The sequence below is a fragment of the Ailuropoda melanoleuca genome, chromosome 11 (genome assembly GCF_002007445.2).
Source record: "Ailuropoda melanoleuca isolate Jingjing chromosome 11, ASM200744v2, whole genome shotgun sequence".
Taxonomy (NCBI): domain Eukaryota; kingdom Metazoa; phylum Chordata; class Mammalia; order Carnivora; family Ursidae; genus Ailuropoda; species Ailuropoda melanoleuca.
This window is the reverse complement of record NC_048228.1, coordinates 97,679,811-97,702,622: the sequence shown is the minus strand read 5'-3', so window position 1 is coordinate 97,702,622 and position 22,812 is coordinate 97,679,811. Positions and strand designations below refer to the sequence as shown.

General features: G+C 46.9%; 2 protein-coding genes across 2 annotated transcripts in view; one reads left to right on the top strand and one right to left on the bottom strand.

Moving 5' to 3' along the window:
• Positions 1-4,263: 4,263 nt before the first annotated feature.
• Positions 4,264-21,730, bottom strand: QDPR (quinoid dihydropteridine reductase). Its single transcript, XM_002916252.4, has 7 exons — positions 21,632-21,730; positions 19,421-19,513; positions 15,132-15,228; positions 12,691-12,831; positions 8,755-8,863; positions 7,505-7,588; positions 4,264-4,955 (listed from the first exon to the last, which is right to left on the bottom strand). The coding sequence occupies exons 1-7, from the start codon at positions 21,728-21,730 to the stop codon at positions 4,850-4,852; spliced, it is 729 nt and encodes a 242-aa protein (XP_002916298.1). The 3' UTR covers positions 4,264-4,849.
• Positions 21,731-21,763: 33 nt separating this feature from the next.
• CLRN2 (clarin 2) overlaps positions 21,764-22,812 on the top strand; it is a 16,709-nt gene continuing 15,660 nt past the window's right edge. Inside the window, exon 1 of the mRNA XM_034670964.1 lies at positions 21,764-21,953. Within this exon, the coding sequence (XP_034526855.1) occupies positions 21,764-21,953 (190 nt within the window). The remainder of the gene's footprint in view (positions 21,954-22,812) is intronic.

Here is a 22,812-nt window from a genome sequence, read left to right as displayed (position 1 = left end):
TATGCTTTCTTCACTTTATTCCCAGGGATGCCACATTCGTAATTTTCCTCCTACCTTGTTGGTTGTTCCTTCCCCCCTGGTTGATTTCCTCTTCTTCCCAATCTCTCGGTTTTACAGTGCTAGGTCCTTGGTCGTCTTCTCTTTTCTGCACGCATTTAGTCCATCACTAGCATCTGAGTTCAGGCTGCTGTATCAAACTAGCACAGACTGAGTGACTTATAAACAACAGCAATGTATTTCTTACAGTTGTGGAGGCTGGAAGCCTGAGATCAGGCTGCCAGTGTGTTCAGGTTTTGGTGAGAGCCCACTTCTGAGTACAGAATGCTGCCTTCTCGTTGTCTCCTCACATCTGCAGCAAGCAGAGCAGAGAAGCAATCTCTTTCATGATTCTCATAAGGGCACTAATGATGCAGGCCCCACTCTGATGACCTCGTCCCATCCTAACTATCTTCCAAAGGCCCCACCTCCTAACATCATCACATGGGGGCGGGGTGAGTCTCAACATGAATTTGGGGGGGACACAAATATCCAGTCCATAACAGCCAGTTACCAGTGTATTGCCTCTCTGTTCCAAAGTCACATCTCATTGCCTATTCTGCTCGAATGGAGATGCACCTTGCAAGCATTACTCCTGCAGTTGACATGATGTTATGTTTGCCAGTAGAGAGTGCTGGAGGGACACTGCAAGAGGAAGGGGCTTCTCTTCCTGGTTCATTTCTGTATTGCTCCTGCCTCATGACTACCATGTGCCTGCAAGGGACATCCAGCAACACTCCCCCAGATGGCTTCTCATTGAGTTTCAGCAGCTCCCAATGGCAGAATCCCCAGTGAATCTCAAAGATGCCCCAGTGGGGATGCTTCCCAGCCTCAGTCTACTTATACCTTGGCAGGGCGTTTCCTGCTTCCCCACTGATCATAGGTCAGCACTGGCCCAGGACATGCACCAAACGTCTATGCCATTCGATGAGCTGCAACCAAACCTTCCCCAAAGAGGTCCAGATGCCAGCCTTGGGGAGGGGTCTGCCTTTCAAATTCGTCCCTCCTTGAGTACTCCTCCCCTAGTCCAACGTTCAGTTTTCTTTAGCCCTTTATACTTCATCCTTTGGTCTTCAATCATCCTTTACCTTAAACTTGCCCTGTTCACATCACTATATGGTTCTTAGCTCCTAGATCGTGACCAACACATTCCCTTGGTCTCATCCATCTAATTTCACAGCTTCAAATGCCAAGTCTTTGCCCACAACCTCCAGATCTCCCTTTCTCTCTTTCTTGAACTCCAGACTCAAAATGCATCTGCCACTGACTATCCACACTGGGATATTAATAGAGCAAACCTGTTTGTCCAAACTACACTTCTGGTGCCCCCCCGCACAGCTTCTCCTACCCATAGCCTTCTCCAGCACCTTTATAAACTACCCGATCGTCCCTTCTGCTCATGTCAAAGACCTTGGGAGTCATCAGTGACTCCTCTCTCTCTCACCCTCACATTAAATTAGCCTATTGACTCAACCTTTAAGATACACGCTCTTATGTAACTCTTCTCACCACACCCATCACTCCCTCCCTTGCTACTCTGTCATCTCTTGCCTGGATTCCTTTAATCAGCCTCAGGATCAGCCTCAACACAACCGTCAAGGCAATCTTTTCAAATGTATCTTGTCACTCCTTCACTCAAAATCCCAGCAATGGCTGCCAAAGGTCAAAGGCAAAGTCTTAAAATGGAGCACCCTACATTTGCCATTTTCAAACTGTCCATCGAGGCACCCAGGACAGCACTGTGCATTCACAGGGCCAGCACAGGATGGCTTCCTCTCCCGAGGTTAACACGGCAGTATCTGTCAGACTCAACTACTGAGCTGTAAGGATCTAACTACTTATAAATCCACTGTTCAGTATTTCCTTTGATGTAAGGTGTCATGAAAAATTACCAAGACACTAAGGGCACCACAAACCGAGAAGGTTTGGGAACCTTGCTCCACATGATCATGTCTCTGTCTCATCTACAGTTGCCCCTCACTCTCCCCACACTCCACTCCACCACCGAGGCCACCTCAGCCATGCCTGGCGCACTCCTGCCTGGGGGCCTTTGCACCGCCTAGTTCCTTCACCCAAGAAGTGAGAAACACACCTAAAGGAGATCCTTTAGGATCTGCTCAAATGTCACCCCCAACATGAGGTCCTCGCTCACTGTCTGCCTTAGTCAGCTCTGGCGGCCATAATAGAATGCCACCGAGGGGGTGACCTAACCAACAGTTTACCTTCTAAAGGCTTGAAGTCCAAGATCAAGGTGCCAGCCGATTAGGATTCCGCTCAGGACTCTTCCTGGCTTGCAGATGGCCACCTTCTTGCTGTATTGACTGTAGGGGTGCAGGGCAGGCTGCCCCAAGATTGGCCACTTTGGCGTAAAGATTATTTTGAGTTAAAAGTAATTAAAACCCAATGGATTCAGGAAAAGCTCTCTGCCCCCCACACGCACAATTGCCTAAATTTATTTTGTTTTGTTTTGTTTTTTAAAGATTTTATTTATTTACTTAACAGAGATAGAGACAGCCAGCGAGAGAGGGAACACAAGCAGGGGGAGTGGGAGAGGAAGAAGCAGGCTCCCAGCAGAGGAGCCTGATGTGGGGCTCGATCCCAGAACACCAGGATCACGCCCTGAGCCGAAGGCAGACGCTTAACGACTGAGCCACCCAGGTGCCCCCTAAATTTACTTTGGAAAGAAGAGCCTATAACAGACATTCCCCTTCACCTAAGGAACTTCACTGCATAAAAGGGCAACCTTGTTTTCCCAAACATCTCCTCTCATCTCCCTGCTAATGAACTCCTCTTTGTAGCCCCAGGCCCTACCCCTCCCCTTAGCTCATGTACACTCCCCGTTTCCTCGCTGTCTCTGGAATTTGCTGCCTGTGTGGATTCTCTGTATTTATGCCCCTTAAATTTGATTTTCTCCTGTTAAATCTGTCTCATCTCAATTTGATTGTAAGTCCAGCCAGAAGGACAGTAGGACAGGGGAAGGTCATCATCCCCAGCACTTCACATGGCCTTTCCTCAAAGCAGATGCAGCAAGAGAGAGCTCTCTGGTGTCTCTCCTCATAAGGACACTGATCATACGGGATCTGGACGCCCCCACCTTATTATCTCATTTCACCTTGATTACTTCTTTAGAGGCCATCTCCAACTACAACTGCATTGGGGGTTTGGGCTTCACACAGGAATTTTGGGGAGGACACACATTCAGTCCGTACCACCCCCCCCCGAAAACTGCAATTTTTTTTTTTTTTTTTTTTTTCCCAACACTCCTTTACCCCCCACCCCCACCTTGCTCTTTTTTCCCATAGGCTCTACCTTTTTCACATACTCTACACCTAGTCAGTTGCTGGTACAGTTTAATGCATAGAATGAAACTCTATGAGGGCTGAGATCTTTGCCCTACTTTGGGCACCTGTGTGTCACAGATCAGAGCCTATTGCGTAGGAGGCACTCAAAAATTACTTGTCGAATGATCGGCTAAAGCAGAAGAGAAAACATCCCCTCTTCCTCACCCCCTTGCTCCTCTATTCTCTTTGCACATCACCAAGGAAAGAAAAAGAAACGTGCCTAAATAATCAGTCATAAGGTCTGGTTGCCACGTGGAATGAAATCAGCTCTCTGAAAGTAATTATAGTGCTGGAGAGTCACTTCACGTATGGGACTGTTTCCCCGCTTGAAGAATGGAAGCTGCCCATCTCAGGTATCAGCAGAACGGACACGCACCGCCGTGTGCACCACAACCAAACACCGAAGACTGGGTGACCTGTCAACAGAAATGTACTGCTCCCAGTTCTGGAGGCTGGAAATCTGAAACCAGGGTGCTGACATGGTCGGGTAAGGGCCCTCTTCAGGGTCACAGCCTTGGATCTCAGTGCCGGAAGGGCCAGGGATCTCGCAGGAGTGGCTTTTATAAGGATGCTCATCCTATACATAATGGGGGGGGCCCCAAAGGCCCACCTTCTGATACCAACACATTGGGCATGAGGATTTCAACATGAGTTTGGGAGTGAGACGGGGAGGACACAAACATTCAGACCATAGCACTGGGGAACTCCGAACACATCAGTCCCACCTTCCTGAGCCCCCACCTGCTTGTGCTCTCTCTCTCTCTTTCTGTCAAATAAATAAATAAAAATCTTCACCTTGGGCTTTGAGTCCGCCCCCTTCCCCCGACTGCAGTGCAATCATCTGTGAGTGTATTTAAGATGCGGCTGATTAAAGAAGACAACACAATAAATGAAATGCGTTTATTAGGAAGATAAACTCCAAGGGATCACAAGAAGTTCTGCTGCACTTTTGGCAGCTGCACAGGAAAAAGGTATCTTAACAGAGTCCACGGGATTTTGCTTACACCACAAAAGGAGTTTTAAGGCAGGTCAATTCGAGGCTGCAGAAACGACGTCCGTGACATCAACATCCCATTCAATAATAACTCGGGCCCCCAACACATCCCCAGGATCAACAAATCTCTGAACGAGTCAGGTCAACAGCCACTGTCAGGGACCGAGAATCCGAGTCTCAGATACAATTCGAGATGTATCATTCGAGATGATACAAGAGGGGCCCATCAGATATCCCGTCCTAAACTTTCGTAGCTAACACAGACTGACGGTGCCATCTGCGGGCCTCTGCCCTCATACGTCTCCGTTTCCCATAAACTTTTTACACCGTCCGAGTACAAATGCACATGAAGAGAGAGGGAAAACAGGACTCACTATCTCGTACCACAAACAGGATTACAGAAAACACAGGGCCGGACACGGCCACACTGAGATAAAGGACTCTTCTGCTAGGTCCCGAACAGGCACTGAGATGAAGCTTAAAAGTATGCCGGGGTAAGCTCCGTCTTTCCCTCCGTGGTTACTACCTGGATTAGGCTCCCTGAGCTCGGTCGGTTTTTCCCTGTTATCCAGTCATGGAAGGTTCTAGAACAAAGAACATCAGCTTTACGTTTTCAAAGCAAAAATCTGGACACGTGCTTCTATTCACATCAGTGGTTTGGAGGAAGAGGACAGCAGCAGCACCTGTGAATAAGCCACAGGGACACACACCCAGGGCCCCAGTGATCTCAGTACTCATTTGAATTTGCGAGGGGCAGGATTCAGCGAGATTTTAACTTCAGTGTTTGTATTTTTCTTCATTGTTGGAATCCTTTATAACATCGTGTGATTTTAAGTGACTAAAAAAAGACTTTAATTAGTTAATTCTAAGAGATAAACATGTGTACAATACTTTATACTTTGCTCTATTACTTTCCTAGAAATTAAAAAAAAAAGAAACTCATTTTTTTCTTTTGTTTTTTTAAGTAAACATAAATGGAACACCCAGAGCAATGGAAAAAGATACTATAAAATAGACCTTACAATAAAATATGTCAAATGCAGCAATGGGGAGCATTAATTACACTGTGTGTGGAGGGAGGGAACCCTGCTTGGGGGACGCGGGGAGACCTCCTCTAAGGAGATAGAAATTAAAAAGCACACAGCAAATTCACGAGGTATAACAAGTGGCTGATAATTTTTCAAACAAAACATTTACATTTGAGTACATGGTCCCCCTGGACACTCCACCAGCTAGGATTCTGCGCCTTCTTTAATGGGGAAGCACGCAGGAGATCCTGGGATACTCTTCAGGGCCGATCGGGAACCTGCTAGACCAGAGCTGATGTTTAACTATCAAGTCATTCGACGGCCTACTCTTGACAGCTGAACAAGCCGAGGGCAGTTATTACATGGGTCCAAAGACCAAAGCACTTCTGAAACCCCCTGACTACCATCCACGACCCCTCTCCGGGGCCGGGCAGGGCTTAGGGAAGGCTCTGAAGGAGACCGGTGGAGGCTGGAGCTATCAGGGCGCCTGTGTTACTTAGGCATGTTTCAAACTGTCTTACTTCATCTTCCTCAGTGGTCTGCAGATGAGAGAGAACACCAAGCCCCAGGCATTCGAAGCACATTTTATGCCAATTTGCCATGTGAGTTTTCAAATCCCACAAATGGTGTCATGATTTCTGGAACAAAGGATGGCTATCCTAGCCACCCTCTGTGATCTATGGCTTGGCGCTAATGCAGACACGTGACCCCAGATGTTCCATCTAGAACCTAGGTCATGGATGTTGTTGGGAAGTATTGGCTTTTAAAAAGGAACTTAAGGGGAGCCTGGGTGGCTCAGTCGTTAAGCGTCTGCCTTCGGCTCAGGGCATGATCCCAGAGTCCTGGGATCGAGCCCCGCATCAGGCTCCTCCGCTGGGAGCCTGCTCCTTCCTCCCACTCCCCCTGCTTGTGTTCCCTCTCTTGCTGGCTGTCTCTCTCTGTCAAATAAATAAATAAAATCTTTTAAAAAAAATTAAATTAAATAAATAAATAAATAAATAAATAAATAAAAAGGAACTTAAATGCAAAACCCAATTCAAACCATGGGAGGCAGAAAGATCTGCGGGCCTCGTTGAGACCCGGGCTCTGCAGCCATAGTCCCTGGCTCCAATCTCGGCTCTGCTACGTGATCTCAGGCACATCCCTTAGCACCCCCGCCTTCATGCCTCCAAGTCCCCAAACCTTAAATAAAGATGACAGGACCTCCCCCACTGACTTGCTATGAACATTTAATAATAGTAAGTATTTAAAATGGTGCCTGGCACATAAAAAGGGCTACCTAAAACTAGTTCCAAACATCAAATAAAAGTCCCCAGTATCTCTCGATTTAATTAAAATGAGATGTAACCTCAGGCCAGAAGCACATCCCAAACTTGGCACACGCTGGCACTGGGGGGGAACGATCAGCCCCAGCTTGGTGAGGGCAGGGACTGCACCTTATTCATGTCCCTGTCCCAGGGCCCAGCACAGCTCCTGGCCCACAGTGGGTTCTCAGGAAGTATGTGCTTACCACGCAGAGGGCTCTGGGGACTGGAGATCTAGACACAAGCAACACAGTGAGAAAGCTCACTCTCTCTGTGATCTTCAAATGCCACCCATATTCTCAACGGGTGAACGGGATTTCGGGAACAAAGGACACTTTCTGTAGGTCTGTGGCTCGGCGCTATTTCAGACACGGGGCCCAGGATGTGCCCTAGGTTAGCATTTACCCCCACATCGCTGCTCCTTCTTAGCAGAGACGACAACGCTAACAGGAGCTGAGGTTTACCGAGCACTTCCTACGAGGGTCAGACATTGTGCCAAGCCAAGCACATCCACATGTAATCCCCCTAACAATGATTAAGGACCCCGTTATACAGATAGGGAAACCGAGGCCTGGAGCAGTCAGACAACACACTCAGGCTGGTCAGCTGCAGATTCAGACATCAGCACTATCAAGCCCTCCTAAGATTCACACTGATGTGCGACACACCCTCGGGGGCCTGGTGACCTCACAGAGCTACTGTACTGGTGAGCTGCGAGAACATGGCTTGTCCCCTGGTCTGTAAAAGGTGGACAACTGAGGCAGGCAGCTGCCAGTATTGTGACATCATGTCAATACTCACTCAACCAGGAACTCCAAGGGCGTCCAAGAACTGAAGTCGGCCTCGGGCATGGATTTCCTGTTCATCGGGGTATCCAGGGTCACCCTGCGGGACACAGACACAGGCTTGTCATGGGTACCTGCCCACTCTCAGAATTATAGCCGCCTCATCCTCCTTGGCTGGGAAAATGCACCAAGAGCCTCGGGCACCAGGGGTGGCCGCGCTAACACGGGAAGCTCCCATGAGGACAATCAGAGGGACCCAGGGAGCCCTCTGCACTTACAGACATCACCTCCGAGCCTAACTCAGAGAGGAGCTTTGTGACCCGCCCGTCAGGCAGACAGGAACAAAATGAAAAAGCCTTTTAAAGACACAGTCCTGCCTTTACTTAAATTCAGTCGTTATCAAGTAAACTGCTTTGCTGTTTACATCTTTATTCACTCCCTAAAATGAAGCACACTCACCTCTCAGGATTTCTTAAGGATAATAATACTACTCCTTTAAACATGGGGGAAAGTCTCATCCTTTGTTTTTGCAGCTGTTTTCTATAAAACCTCATGATTTTCAGCAAGAGAATATGGAATTCAGATAGGTATGATTCTCCCAAGAACATTCAGGCCTCGGGAATCATTCAAAACAGCTCGGGGAGCAGGTCCCAGGCTCATAGAAGCTCACAAATGAAAGGGAACTGGAAACCCCAGGACCCTCGCAGTCCCGACATCCACTTTATAGAACTGCAGGCAAGAGGCAAGCCAGTTGATGCTGGAATTCTTCCACGAGGAAGGAACTCTACCTGCAAAGCAGCTGCCTTGCCTGGGACAGCTGACTAGGGACCTTCCTCCTGGTCACAAACAGGAACATCTCCCAGTTTCCCATATTCTCCCTCAGACCCCATCCCCCCACCACACACAGATACACCCACACAAACACTAAATACAGTCTCTCTTCCACTGGCTTTATAATGACTTGAAAGAGCTACACATATTAAAATAAAATGTGTAGGCTACATTTAATTTGGAGGGACAGAAGGACAGATAGAAGGAAGGAAAAAAAAAAAACAGAAAGAGGCAAGACAGACAGACCCACCCATCAGCCAATCAACCATTCTTGGATACTCCCAACAGCTGAAGAAGCACCTTCAGGGCCTCGGGAGAATTCTAGAAGCCAAGATGACAGCACACACAAGTCCCTGGTGGAAAGCTACTCAAATGTTCACTGTAGGCCGTGGGGCAGACGAGGTGGGTAGGGAACAGTAAGCCCCCGCCACTTACGGGAGCACAGCGATGGCTGCAGAGCCGGACGGCATGCCGCTGTTCTTCTTGGCGAGGCTCTGGCAGAGCTGATGAACGGCGCCCTTGGCCATGCCATAGCCGATCATCCCTGGGGAAGGGGGAGAGACAGTTCAGTGACCAGTGGCCGCCATGAGTGTGCCCAGAGACCACCACGGCAGCCTGGGAGAAAGAGAAGGATGGACACCTGTAGAGAGAGAGTGAAAGGGACCTAATATTCAGGTGCACCTGTTATTCACCCCGCAGTTCACATTTACCATAAAAACCATGAGGTTGATCTTACTTTTACCACTTAGCAAACCGAGGTGCAGACAGGATGCGTAACGTGCCCAGGCTCACACACAGACTTGCGCCAAGGTTAAAGGCCAGGCGAGAGCTGCGTCTAAACCCTCAGATCAATAAATGCGTGCAGGCGAGATGGCGCAGTCATCTGGAGGGCAGACTGCCCAAGTTCAAATCCCAGCTCTTCTGCTCACCACTAAAGAAATCCCAGGCAAGTTTTCAAAACCTTTCTAATCCTGTTACCCCAGCTGGAAAACGGGGAGGGAGTACTTAACTGTGGGTTCAGCACAGGATAGGCGCTCAATAAATGTTTCCCACTGAATTAACAGAAGTAATGTGCCCCACTCGTTGTTTATAAAGTACGGCAGTTGAACAATTTTCACATAAGGATACACACCACCTATTAATCTTCCTTTCCTCCTGCCAGTCCGTGAATGTTTGCTGACTGAAGCAAGGCATGCTGTTTACTAGGACAGGTTTCCATTTGTCCCACGGACAGGTGGCCGGAACCCAGTCTCTGTTCCCCACAGCACCCAGCCGTGTATCCTCCCTAACCAACAACAAAGAAGCAAGGTTAGCTGTTGTAAACACCTCTCCTCCGGCAGAAAAACCACCGTTTCTTCTGGAGATCAGCAGCCTCCTTAGAAAACCCCAGCACGCGTGCTGTTCACGGCGTAACAGCTGAGAAGGCATCGAAGGCCCAGGGGAGGTGGGGATCGCTGCCCAGCTGAGGAACCAATCACTAAACTCTCCAACAGCAACCCTGAATTGCAAAAGAGGGTCAAGGTCTCAAAGAGTTATTTAGAAGCGCAAGAAGATTTCACTATCTCTGGCTTCTCTGTCTCGTCGGGGGAAGGAAGCCAACACTGATATAAAGATCTAACAAACTCTGCGTGATTAAAATTAAGCAGCACACGAATCTCATGCACACGGCCCCAGGCCCCAGCAGACATCCAGGGCCCCCGCCTCATTCCACTCAAACAAAACGATGAAGAAAGAAACAAGCAACAAGCTACCAGGAACCCTAATGGCTTAATTCTACAGGATTCTACATAATGCGGGGAAGGGAATCATTTGCACAATGCAAAAAAATGCATTCATGGAGAAGATAAATACTTTCCTCCCAATTATTAAAATGACCAGTGTAGTCCCTAAAGACTGATTTCCAGGGATGCCTCAGTGGTTCACAAGTGATCACCTTCCTTCCAATATTTTATCCACCAGGAGATGGTCTACAAATACAAACGTGGACACAGGAGAGTGGGGTTTTCTGAGTACTTTTCCAAGAGAAAACTTTCCAGTTCTGAACAACCTCTCTTGTGCTTGAAGGACCACTAAGCCTGTTCGTCATTTACTTTTGGATTATACACAGATTTCCCCGGATTACTCTGGGATCTAAATCACAGTTAAAAGACTTCATGACTCAAATAAATTTAACAACATCTAATTAAAAACTTAAAGATGAACAAGCTTATTAATATAAGAAGCTGAAATAGCTGGGCTTTTAAAGTCTATCTGGAATAAATAATAATAAAAGTTCACACTGACTACTGACTCTATAATATCTTTCTAAGCCATTTACATCCATTAAGATATTTCCAAGTCAAAACCACCATATAGAAAAGGTGCTGTTATTTATCCCCATTTCACAGATGACGAAACTGAGGCTCAGAGAGGTTAAGTAACTTACCAAACATCACACAGTGATGTGGCCAAACCACAACAGAAAACCAACCAGTGTGGTTCCAGAACCTGCAGTCTTGACCAGTATCCAAAACTATAAATAAAAAAGATATTTAAGGGGCGCCTGGGTGGCACAGCGGTTAGGCGTCTGCCTTCGGCTCAGGGCGTGATCCCGGCGTTATGGGATCGAGCCCCCACATCAGGCTCCTCTGCTGTGAGCCTGCTTCTTCCTCTCCCTCTCCCCCTGCNCTGCTTGTGTTCCCTCTCTCACTGGCTGTCTCTATCTCTGTCGAATAAATAAATAAAATCTTTAAAAAAAAAAAAAAAAAAAAAAAAAGATATTTAAAAACCAAAATAAAGGAAGAGTCTGTTTTGTCCTTTAGAAAAATCAGTCTTTCAGTCGCAGGATTTTCTTTTTTAAATGTCAAGCTATTTACTCATTTCTCTACTCACTTTCTAGTGCTTCTGCTCTATGTCACCTTTAATAAAATCAGATCTCAACCAAACGAACATCTAACATTTACACAGCGGTAATTACAGCAAGAGCCATGGACTTATCAGATCATACGCTCTGAGACATCTCATAAGAAAACGAGGGGCAAGAAAATGTTAATTTGTAAGGGCCTCACACTTCAGTGACTTACATTAAAATTGAAAAAGGTGCTCGAGGTCTCTATCACTTAGTAAAAAGCCCCCACCCCCCCAAAAAAAAAACCTCCCTTCCTTTTTTTAAGAGAAGAGCTTACTTAGGTAGCAGAGGCAGACACTTTCTGCCTTCCTGTGCTGTCCCCCAACCCCACTTCAATTTCGTCAGCCTTATCCCAAAGGGAGTGTGATGGGTTGAACTGTACCCCCAAAACTCATGTGTTGGAGCCCTAACCTGTGGTACGTCAGAATGTAATGGTATTTGGAGACAAGGTCTTTAAAGGGGTCATTTAGCTAAAATGAGGTCTTTGGGCCCTAATGCAATCTGACTGGCGTCCTTACAAGAAGAGGGGATCAGGACACAGACACACAAAGGGAAGACCACGAGAGGACATGGAGCAGACGCCATCGCAACCCAAGGAGAGAGGCCTCAGAAGACACCAACCCTGCCCGCACCACCGTCTCAGACCTCCCGGCCCCCAGGAACCGTGAGAAAGTAAGTGTCTGTGCTTAAGCCCCCGAGGCCACGGTCCGTTGTCATGGCAGCCCCAGGAAACAGAGAGGGAGCAAAACTGCCAAGGAAAACACGCATCTGTGCGATGCAGGAGAACAAACACGCCATTTAGAAATGATCAGGGTTTTGGTTCAAAGTAAATTTGCAGCTCACGGATGATATCACGACCAGTTACTTCACCTAAGTTCCAGTCTGCATCCCTGTAAACGAAAAAGGTGAGAACCACCCACCGCAGGATTAAATGAGAATATACGCAAAAGGGAAAGAGTGGCTCTAAGAGGGCTTGGCAGGCGCTGTATACACGTCCGTGAAAGAAACTACAGCAGAATTTGGTCAAAGATATCAAATAATCTGTTCAAAGCCCCTCGGCTCCCGTGAAGAATCCAGAAGAATCTTTCTCTTACCCTACAGCCCCCACCGTTTCCAAGGGCTGAGCTGCTTCCCAGGGACACATGGACACCGTGCGGTGACGGCAAAACTTGTTTATTAACTGATTAACACCTAGCTCGGCACCACTCATTCCCTGGGTGGATCCCAGATGAAGGAAGCGCGTGGGAGCGCCAGATGACAGGACGGCCAGATTATACCACCAGCGCGAGGACAATGCACACAGAAGGGTCCAGAGTCTTGCCCCTAAAAAGATCCAGGCCTCAAGGATGCCAACTCCACCCAGCTGTAAAGCATCTCAGAGGCTAAAGGGCTCCCAGGACTCCCCTGCCCCTCAGGGATGCTCCCGGCAGCCCAGGGGCAAGGATGAGCGCCCCCATTTTACAGACTGGGAAATGAAGGCTTACCCGGAGTCCCCTCCAGGGCGGCCTTGGCACCAGCCAAGGTCAGGAGGCCTCCGTCCTTGAGGTGCTTGGTGGCCAGGTGGCTGGAGATGGTCGATGTCCACATGCTTTGCTTCCACATCAGGTCACAGTTTTTAAAGAGAGCTGAGCGGAGAAAGAACAACACGTGAGCTCAGCATTCGCAGGGAAGACCCTGAAAGGCGAGCTCCACTCACGGCGTCCAGTGAGGAAGCCCTGACGGCCATTCCTGCCTTCCCAGTCCCCTGGCGACAAGGTCCAGTCCAAATAGCCCAGGACCTGTGGGCAGAGAGACTCGGGTTCGAATCCAGACCACGTGCCTACCCGCGTCTCTGCTTCCTCACCTGTGAACACATACGCCGGACTGGCTCTGACTCAGAAATTGTTCTACTTTACGAAGGGCCTGAGACTTGGAATAAGAACCAGTATGTCCAAGCCAGGTTTAACCTGGGATAAAAATCTGAGGGACTAGTCCTGCATGGACATAAAGAGGGATTTTAGAGAGCTCCATTTTTAATGCCGGAAAGCTCAACGTCAGCTTTAAAGACTCTTGAAAAGAAAGCTGATATAACCACCATCTCACACTTATTTTCACCCTCTGGCCTTGCCTGAGACGTGGTGAGGTGTAAGTGCTAACGTCTATCACATCACCGGCTGGGCAAGACGCCCATAATCCAGACAGAAAGCCTTCCTGACACAGGAGGACAGGTCTTCAGGAAGTGACAGCCGAGGTACTGCATTTCCCGGCTACAAAGGACTAGATTCAGAAAAAAAAAAAAAAAAAAGTACCAATTCTTGTTCCCAAAACATACAAAAGGCCATCGGGGTGTTTTGCCAACCTGAACACCCCACAAAATACCAATTTTACGTGTAACTGACTTCACAGAAAATCAATTCCTTTTTACATACCCTTGACTGATCAACATAGAAGGAATGATAGCATTTAAAAACCACGGACTCAGGCAGAGATTATCAATGGAGGTTTAAAACCATTAGATTTGGGGAATTTGAGACCCTCGAGGTGCTTAGAAATCGGACGTTCACATATGATGCCCACGTAGCATCCCACAGATCACTTACTAATTGCGAACAGAAAAACGTTCCCTTCACAATGGAAGTCTGTCACCACCACCTGACCCAAGCACCCAGCTTGGCATCACCGTGGACGGGCACGGTGATCTGACACCGTAAGTATCCCGTGATGTCACATGAGGCACACAGCGCTCAGAAAGAACACTCACCTCAAAATGTTTAACCTGAATCTAGGGGAGTCTCTCGATCTAAATTCTAGCTCACAGGAAATACCACAGACAAGGGAACAAGGTACATGGCACCATAAAGAAACGGACAAATTCAGTATGTAGGACATTCTATGGGAAAAGTGCCCTGAACTCACCAAGTCTACCACAGGAAAAAAAAAAAAATTAGAATAAGACACTAAAAATAGCAACAAAACCCAACGCACAAACCCTGACTAGAATATTTAGATGGAAAAAAAAGAAAAACAATGATACAAAATTTGGAATAAATTGGGGAATCTGAATACAGCCTATTATTAATCTTATAGAATTATTATTAATTTTCTTAGGAATGGTAATAGTATTATGAGAATGTGGAAGAATGAGTTTACTCCCTGAAGATACATGCCCAAGGACAGCGAAACGTCAACCTACTTTCAAAGGGTTAACAAAAAAATACACACGCAGAATATACACCCACCGGAAAGCAAGAGAGCACAAGTCCGGCAAATGTTAACGACTAAATCTAGACAGAGGGCACAGGGTATTCAAGGAACTGTTCTTTCAACTTCTCTGTATGCTTGAAAATTTTCATAAGAAGCTGAAAAATGTACCCAGCTTTATCTTTTTTTTAAGTCACCACTTTTTTTTTTTTTAAAGATTTTATGTATTTATTTGAAAGCGAGAGAAATCAAGAGAGAGCGTGTGTGGAAGGGGAGGGGCAGAGGGAGAGGGAGAAGCAGACTCCCCGCTCAACAGGGACCTGAGATCATGACCTAAGCCTAAGGCAGGCAGGCACCCAACCAACTGAGCCACTGAGGTGCCCCCGTACTCAGCTTTAATACACGCTCAGTGTTGAGCCCTTCTGACTTTCAGAAGGATCTCTCCATTTCTCACACATCTCCCAGTTCCCAGTAAGAGGCCCTGAAAGATCAGGTGGAAACAACGCTGATTTCATTCTGCTTCTATTCCAAACTTCAAATGCAACGTCCCTCTCCCCTAACCCCTGCCAGGGGAAGTTTTTCCTTCATCTGTCACATGGGAGGTCAATCCCTACCTCAAAGAGCTACTGCAAAGATTCTGGGAGAAATACAGAAACCGTCTGGCCTGGGACATAGGATGGACCCAGTCCGTCCTGCTGGACAAAGAGCAGAGTGCAATGAATGATTAACCCAGAAAAGGACTCACACTTGGATTTGGCATTGCCCCCAGCCCAGCCTCCAGCCACACAGAGGATCGCGTCCACCTTCTCCTCACCCAAGAGCTTTCCGACCTCAGCAGTCACCTTAAACAAAAGGGACAAAAAAGTGCATCAACAGTCAGGTAAACCCAAACAGGCCAATGTCTTTACAGTCACCTCTGTTTATTTTTCACTTCGCTTTGAAGTCAGTCAACAGCACCTGGCAATTAACCCTTTGAAAAATTAGATACAGGACCAATCTACAATAAGCATTTTGGGTATTGAGGCCCAACTACATTTCAATGTGATTTTTATAAAGCAATCTAGAGTCTTCTTTGGAACATCCTGAAGGGTTGGGACATAAGCATACCTGGAATAAAACAATTAGTAAAGAAAAGCAGGAGAAGGCTTTAAAAAATTCACCGAGAGCTTCAATGCCCACAGCTAACTTCCTAGTGTATTTCTTTCTAGACTTTCTTCATGCATCACGGAATCATAATCTGAGATAATCAATTATTTTCTCCCCTTAATACAAAAACCCCTTTAACTGCAACTCCAAATCAAAATGCCAGTGAGAAATTATATCTTTAAAAAGAGCAATAAAAAAATCATCAACTATTCTTCAATTAAAAAAATATATAGTCAATGGCAAAATGTTGGTAAATACCAAGTACATGGCGTTCATTTATCTCTTCTGTTTGAAATGTTTAAAGTATTGAAAATATACACATGTCCTTTTGTTACAATTTATTAAAACAAAAATCTGGCAAGAAGGCAATTCTGGCCATCAACCACTGCCCTTTCACGCTTTTCCAAAGTGACTGAGATGACTTAACCCAAGACCGTCTATCTTTGCCAGCAGCAACATTCCAGTCCCCCACCTCTTTCCCCTCTTTCCGAGGCCTCCAATCACTCCCTCCAAGAGAACACTTGGGTAATGGAAACCAATCTTTCCTCTCCCTATGCCCTATATCTACATTTTCCTCTTAAGAAATTCTTGAATTTCCCTTGACCTCTACTCATGAGTATCTCACCTAATCCTGCCTACGTTTGTCGACCTTCCACCTGTTACCCTGGTCACCAGGCTGCCCCCACCCCTCATTCTTAAACCAAGTCCTGTTACCAAGAGCCCAGATCCAGCTGCCGGAAGCTGGATATCTCCCAATGTCCATATGTTTGCACATCCCTGTCTGTGTTCTACTCTTCAGCGAAGCATGGAGCCCGAGGAAACAATGCACCTGTTTGACTTGTTTTTACAACATTTGTGCATTTTTAAATTCTACCCCCTTCAGTTTTGCTCTCTGCCCAACAGTTTTCTACAGACTTAATGCTTTTCAGGGCACCTGGGTGGCTCAGTCGGTTAAGCCTCCGACTCTTGATTTTGGCTCAAGTCATGATCTCAGGGTCATAAGATCAAGCCCCATGTAAGATTCTCTCTCTCCCGCTCACTTTGTCCCGTCTCCCCACCACAAACATGCTCTCTCTCCCCCCAAAAAAATAAAAATAAAAAATAAAAAAGATTTAATGCTTTTCTCACGTCTTATCTCCTCACTGTCTCTGAATTTCCTGCCTTGGGGTCAATTTTACACGAATTAGGATTGAATTTTTTCTTCTGAAGCCTTAAAAACAAAAACTGGATGTCATGCTGTTTGTCCAGAAATTCTTAACTGGGTGAGTGGGTGGGTTAGGGAGGGTTAAAGGTTTTAAAGTCTGAGCTTGAAATAACTAAGGCATCTCTCCATCTTTGTCTTTAAAACGCACTGTTGAGTCTCGGATGGGGACAATTTCAAAAATGCACATGACATCAGAAACCTGCAATTAACAGGAATAGACAAGACGGTGAACACAGACAGAAACACTGATTACAGAGAACCACAGCAGAAGAGCCCAGGTGCCTCCTTGCATTTAGTTTAGCTATTATTACTTTGTTCCCACGGAGCTGTTGCTGAGGCAACTTAGCATGTAGTCAAGAATGCAGATATCAAAACCTCACTGCCCAGGTTCAAATCCCAACTATGCCACCTCCTGCTGGCTTGACCTACAGCAAATACCAGAGCCTTTCTCTGCTTCAAATTCCCCATTTCTAAAAGAGATCAATCAGAAACTTTGTTTTGGGAGTGTTAGAGATTAAGCAAGTTAAAGAGAATAAAGCACTTAGACCAGTGCCTGACAACATAACAATACCTAGTTGGGTTTTATTATTAACCCTATTAAGGCCAATAGGTAACCATCAGGTACAGGAAACGTTAGGATTGTGTCCAGAAAAGTAAGAACCACAAAAATCTATATTCTGGAATTAGTCAGCTGGCTTTTTATAGTCTAACCTCTGTCAAACTGATGCTTTAGAACGAGCAAATAAGCAGCTCAGTTTGGGTTTTTGGTTTTTTGTTTTTTTTTTTTTTAATTTTTAGACTTATTCAGGTATACATTTAGAGAAATGGACTGGAAGGAAATACTACAAAACATTACATTGTGGGACTAAAAATGACTCCCCCTTCTTTTTGCTTTACTTAATTTTCTACATCATACATGTATCACTTTTTTTTTAAGATTTTATTTACTTATTTGAGAGAGAGAGAGAGAGAATACAAGCAGGGGGGGCAGAAGGCAGAGGGAGAGTGAGAAGCAGGCTCCCCGCTGAGCAGGGGCTCCAGCCCAGGACCCAAGACCTGAGCCGTAGGCGCTTAACTGACTGAGCCACCCAGGCGCCCCCATGTTTCACTTTTTAAAATTTAAAATATTTGTTATAAAATACAGCTAAGGACCATTAAACATCAGACCCCCAATAGCATAGATTACCAGGGAAGACTAACCAAACAAAGAACAGACCTTGAGCTTATTAATAAGTCTCTTCTGGCTTTTTTTTTTCTTTTAAAGATTTTTTTTAATTTTAGAGAGAAAGAGAATCCTCAAGTAGACTCCCTGCTGAACACGGAGCCTGAAGTGGGCTTGATCCCAGGACCCTGAGATCATGACCTGAGCCGAAATTAAGAGTCTGACGCTCAACCAACGAAGGCACCCAGGAGCCCCAGTAAGTCTCTTATTAGAAAATCCATGCTTCCTAATCCACCACCAACTAGCCTGTTGGCCATGTCACTTAAGTGTCTGAAACTCAGTCTCCCAAGCTACAAAATGGGTCTATCCGCACCTGCCCGCCTGCCTCATTGAGTGTTTAGAAAAATATGGCACACCACACGAAGAACGGATGTGGAGATCTCCTTGGGAATGTGGCCTGCACTGCCAGCATGAGAACCACAGACAGCACAGTCCCTCAAGCAGCTTGTGGGGACAGCTCTTCCAGAAAGATCGGCCCACTTAGGAGCACCTCTGATATTTACACCAAGACGGCCATCAGCTTGCTGACAGTGCTTCCTTCCGGGCAGCGACATGATCATGGGGAGAAACGGGTATTTCACAGTTTACTTACCCATTTGTTTGACTTCTGACTTCACATAAGCATATCATTTTATAATTAAAAATAACCTGTTTTTGCACTGGGTGTTATACGCAACTAATGAAGCATCAAACTTTACATCGGAATCTGGGGATGTACTGTATGGTGATTAACATAATATAATAAAATAAAATTAAAAAAAAATAACCTGTTTTGTTAGTATTCATGCTTTGAACTGGAGAGCCCCACTTGTTAGAATGTATCTCTGNTTACATCGGAATCTGGGGATGTACTGTATGGTGATTAACATAATATAATAAAATAAAATTAAAAAAAAAATAACCTGTTTTGTTAGTATTCATGCTTTGAACTGGAGAGCCCCACTTGTTAGAATGTATCTCTGAATAATCAGAGATGGAGATAAAGATGGTCACCAGAGGATTCTCGATAATGGTAAAAAAGAAAAACTGCCAAACACTTACGTGGTCAGGAAGTGGAAACTAAGGAAATTAAAAATCACAGGCTGACAGAGAAGAGTTTTTTTTAAGTGGTCTGAGAAGTATTTAAATGAAGTGTTAAGTTAAAAAAAAAACTAACCAATATAAAATAAAAGATTATCTCAACTTATAAAATTAAGAACATATAGTATGCATAGGAAAGACAAGAAAATGGGCCAAAACGTGAACAGTGAGCTAACTACAAACGGATTAGGTTAATTTATCCTCTTTGCATTTTTTGTTTTGTTTTTACGTTTTCCAAATTTCCCTCAATGAGCACAAATGGCTTTCATAAATAGAGAATACTAGTTGAAACACATCACCTGTGGAAACCACCCCCCCCCCACCTACCCAGGGTCTCCCTACCACAGTGCCTGGGGAGGTGGGGGGCCTTTTCTGGAATTACCTGGTCAGCCTGCTCCGTAAACGAGTCTGTCATTTTAACCACGACACTGGCACTGGCCTCTTCATTCTCCACCACATCGATGCTGGCAACCCACTGGCATGAAGAGAAAACAGCTTTGGTCAAGAGACAGTAAACTGTAATTCCATTAAAGATCCACACCCAGAAATGGGGGCAGTGGAGACAGATAAGAGGCTTAAAAAAAAACCCGCTAGAGAAAAGACCTCACTCCCGACCTCTCACCATCCTTACAGGGACATCTGGCTTCGTTCAGCCTACCCATTATTAACAAGCCCCAGTCCAGCCCATCTGCCTCCAAACACCTTACCTTCCTCCTCCATCTCACCTCTGGAGCCAAACCCTGCACTACCAGAGACCCCTACACCAGGGGTCTGCAAAAATCTTGATCTGTCAAGGGCCAAATATTTTGCTGGCCATGTGGCCTCTGTTGCAAGACTCAGATCTGCTATTTTGACCCAGGGCAGCCACCAACAAAATAGATAAATAAATGGGCATGGCTATGTTCCAATAAAACTTCAGGCACTAAAACTCCAGAAATGTGAATTTCATGTAATTTTCACATGTCACAAAATAGTATTCTTCTTCTGATTTTTTTTCCCAACCATTTAAAACCAGGAAACCATTCTTAGATCTTGGCCTGTACAAAAGCAGATGGCCGACCAGATTCCGCCCTTGGAGGGCTAGAGTTTTCAGACTCCTGCCCTCGAGCACAGAGGGATGGCTTTGGGTCCTCACACCGCAAAATAGAGCCTTTCTCATGGGAGTTAACAATTAACAGGGTTAGTGTGAAAATTAACTGCAAAAGCTCCTGGCATCCTGACACGCAGTTCTTTCTCATAAAGCTCCAGGGCCCCAAGGTCTGCAGGCCCCAGAGATAAATATCTCCACCACAAACTTTGAAGAACACAGCATCCATTCAAGAACGCTCACTACTTCTATGTCACGAGCCGCGGGGGATACAGACACAAAGAAAAGGTTGTGTCCCAGCCCCTCCCAGAGCTCCTAGAAATGAAGGGATAGGGCCGGGGTGCCAAGTGCTCCCCCCAGGGGAACCCACAGGGCTCACCTCTGGAACCCATGCATACCAACAGAATCCACTATATTCAAGTTTGGAAAAGCACTCCCTACATGTTCCCACTCTCAGACCCGCAGACCCTGGACAATGACTCAAAACACAGTCTTCCCAAGTTCAGAGTAGGAAGACGGTGGTGTGTGCAGAATCCCTTAGAAGTCCTATAGCAGGTTCTGAACCAAAAGGAAACCCTGCGACCCTCTCTCCCTGGTTCCCGGGCACCCTGACCCAGGCTGCTGCAGCTACTAACTAAACCCCCAGGCGAAGCTCCCCAGAGCTACCGAGCTACCGCACATTTTGTGCAAGTGACAGCTGCAGCTGAGAAGACACAGGGCGGAGTCTCCACCAGGAATGCGCTGAGCCCTGCCTGGTGGCTGGGATCAGGGTCTCTGGCCATAGGTCAGCTCCACTCCTACTTGTCCCCTACAGGGAGCAATACCTGATTATGCAAAGTAGTGGAAATAGTCTTTGCAAAACGAAGAACCCACCAATATTTGCGGGACTGAGTCTTCAAAATACCAGGTCCAAGGCTGGCTATAGGAACGGGGTAATTATAGTAATACTAGTAGCTAACTCTTAAACAGCTTTTACCACGAGTCAGGTACGTTACAACCACACCAATGATCTCATTCAATCCGCACAATCCCCTAAGGGGTAAATACTAACATAATCCCCATTTTACAGATGAGGAAACTGAGGTTCGAGGGCGTTAAGCAATAAGTTCACGATTATAGAACTAGTAACCCGCGCCAGGCAGTCAAATTCCGAAGCCTCCTTCTCATTGTCTCTCGCTGTACCCTCAAGCCCGCTCCTCTTCATTCCCTTCTGGAATTCTCTCCGGAGCCATACTCGACTTTCTGGGCCTGGCAGAGACCGAGCAAGGAGCCCCATCCCCCACCTCCTTGCAGAGCAAAGGCCGGACACCTAGGGCGCGGTGTGAGCGCGCAGTCGTAGCCAGAACAGTAGACCTGTGAATGCACGTGCAAGCGCTCATGTCTGGGGGTGCACAGGGGGCCCGGCTTTATCGCGTCTGCCCTCCTGGGCTGCACCCGTAGGGCCCCTCTGCTCCCCAAACATCAGCGTACCCGCCCGCCCCAGCCGGCGAGACCCAGGCCAATTACCCAGTTGCGGGCCCGGAACGCCTGCACGCATCGGGAGCCCAGCGCGCCCCTGCCGCCGTACACCAGCACCCGGCGTGCCTCGCCCGCTGCCGCCGCCATCCTGCTGCTCCCGCCCGGCTCCCAAAGCCGGGAATGACAGGAGCCCGAACGCGGCGCAACGGATCGCCCGGCCCCGCCCGGGCCGGCCCACCCACCCGGCCAAGAGGGACCGCGCGGCCGCTGATCCCGCGCGGGGCCCGCTGCTGCCGCCTAGCGCGCGGCCGCTCTGGGCGACACCGACACCCTGCAGGTGCACCAGCAGAGCCCTGCGGCCCGCCCGCCTGTAGGAGCGCGGCGCCTGGGGGCGTGCAGGGCGCGGGGCTAAGGGTGGGGAGGGTGGAGAGCGGGTGTGCGCTCACGACGCTGAGAGTCCATTGCGGAGACAGCACAAATTACATATATATTTTACCTTTAAATAAGCGTGCAGGCTCTAAAGCTCGACTGCCTAGCTTCCCTGTGTAATAGCTGTGTGGCCCTAAGCAACTTGCTGAACTGCTCTGTATCTCAGCCTCCTCTCAGTAAAATGGGAATACTAATGGTCTGTCCTCCTAGGGTTTTGGAAAGGATTTTAAAAAATAATACTGCTTAGGGCAGTGTGTGGGTAGAAGCTCAATAAATGCCGATTGAGCATTACTAATATTAGTACTTTTGCCACTACTTCTATTAGGATCACTGCACTTCTTAGAGATTATGAGTTTACAAGAAAGAAAATGCCAAGCTTTGTTAGTGGGGGCGGTTGGTACCATTTGGTGGGGCTCAACTGTGGACCTTAAACATTCTGGACAAATGGGGTCTTACACACAGTCACTGAGGTCCAAAAACAGTGTGATGGGACTTACATCTTAAACTGTGTCTCTACCAGACCAAAGGCCGGTTGGGCCATATGTAGTCATATTTTTTAGAACTCTTGTAATAATTTCCCTGGATTTTTGTTTGTTTGTTTGTTTTAAAAGCATTAATTTGTGGGGCGCCTGGGTGGCGNTGGGCCATATGTAGTCATATTTTTTAGAACTCTTGTAATAATTTCCCTGGATTTTTGTTTGTTTGTTTGTTTGTTTGTTTGTTTTAAAAGCATTAATTTGTGGGGGGCCTGGGTGGCGCAGCGGTTAAGCGTCTGCCTTCGGCTCAGGGCGTGATCCCGG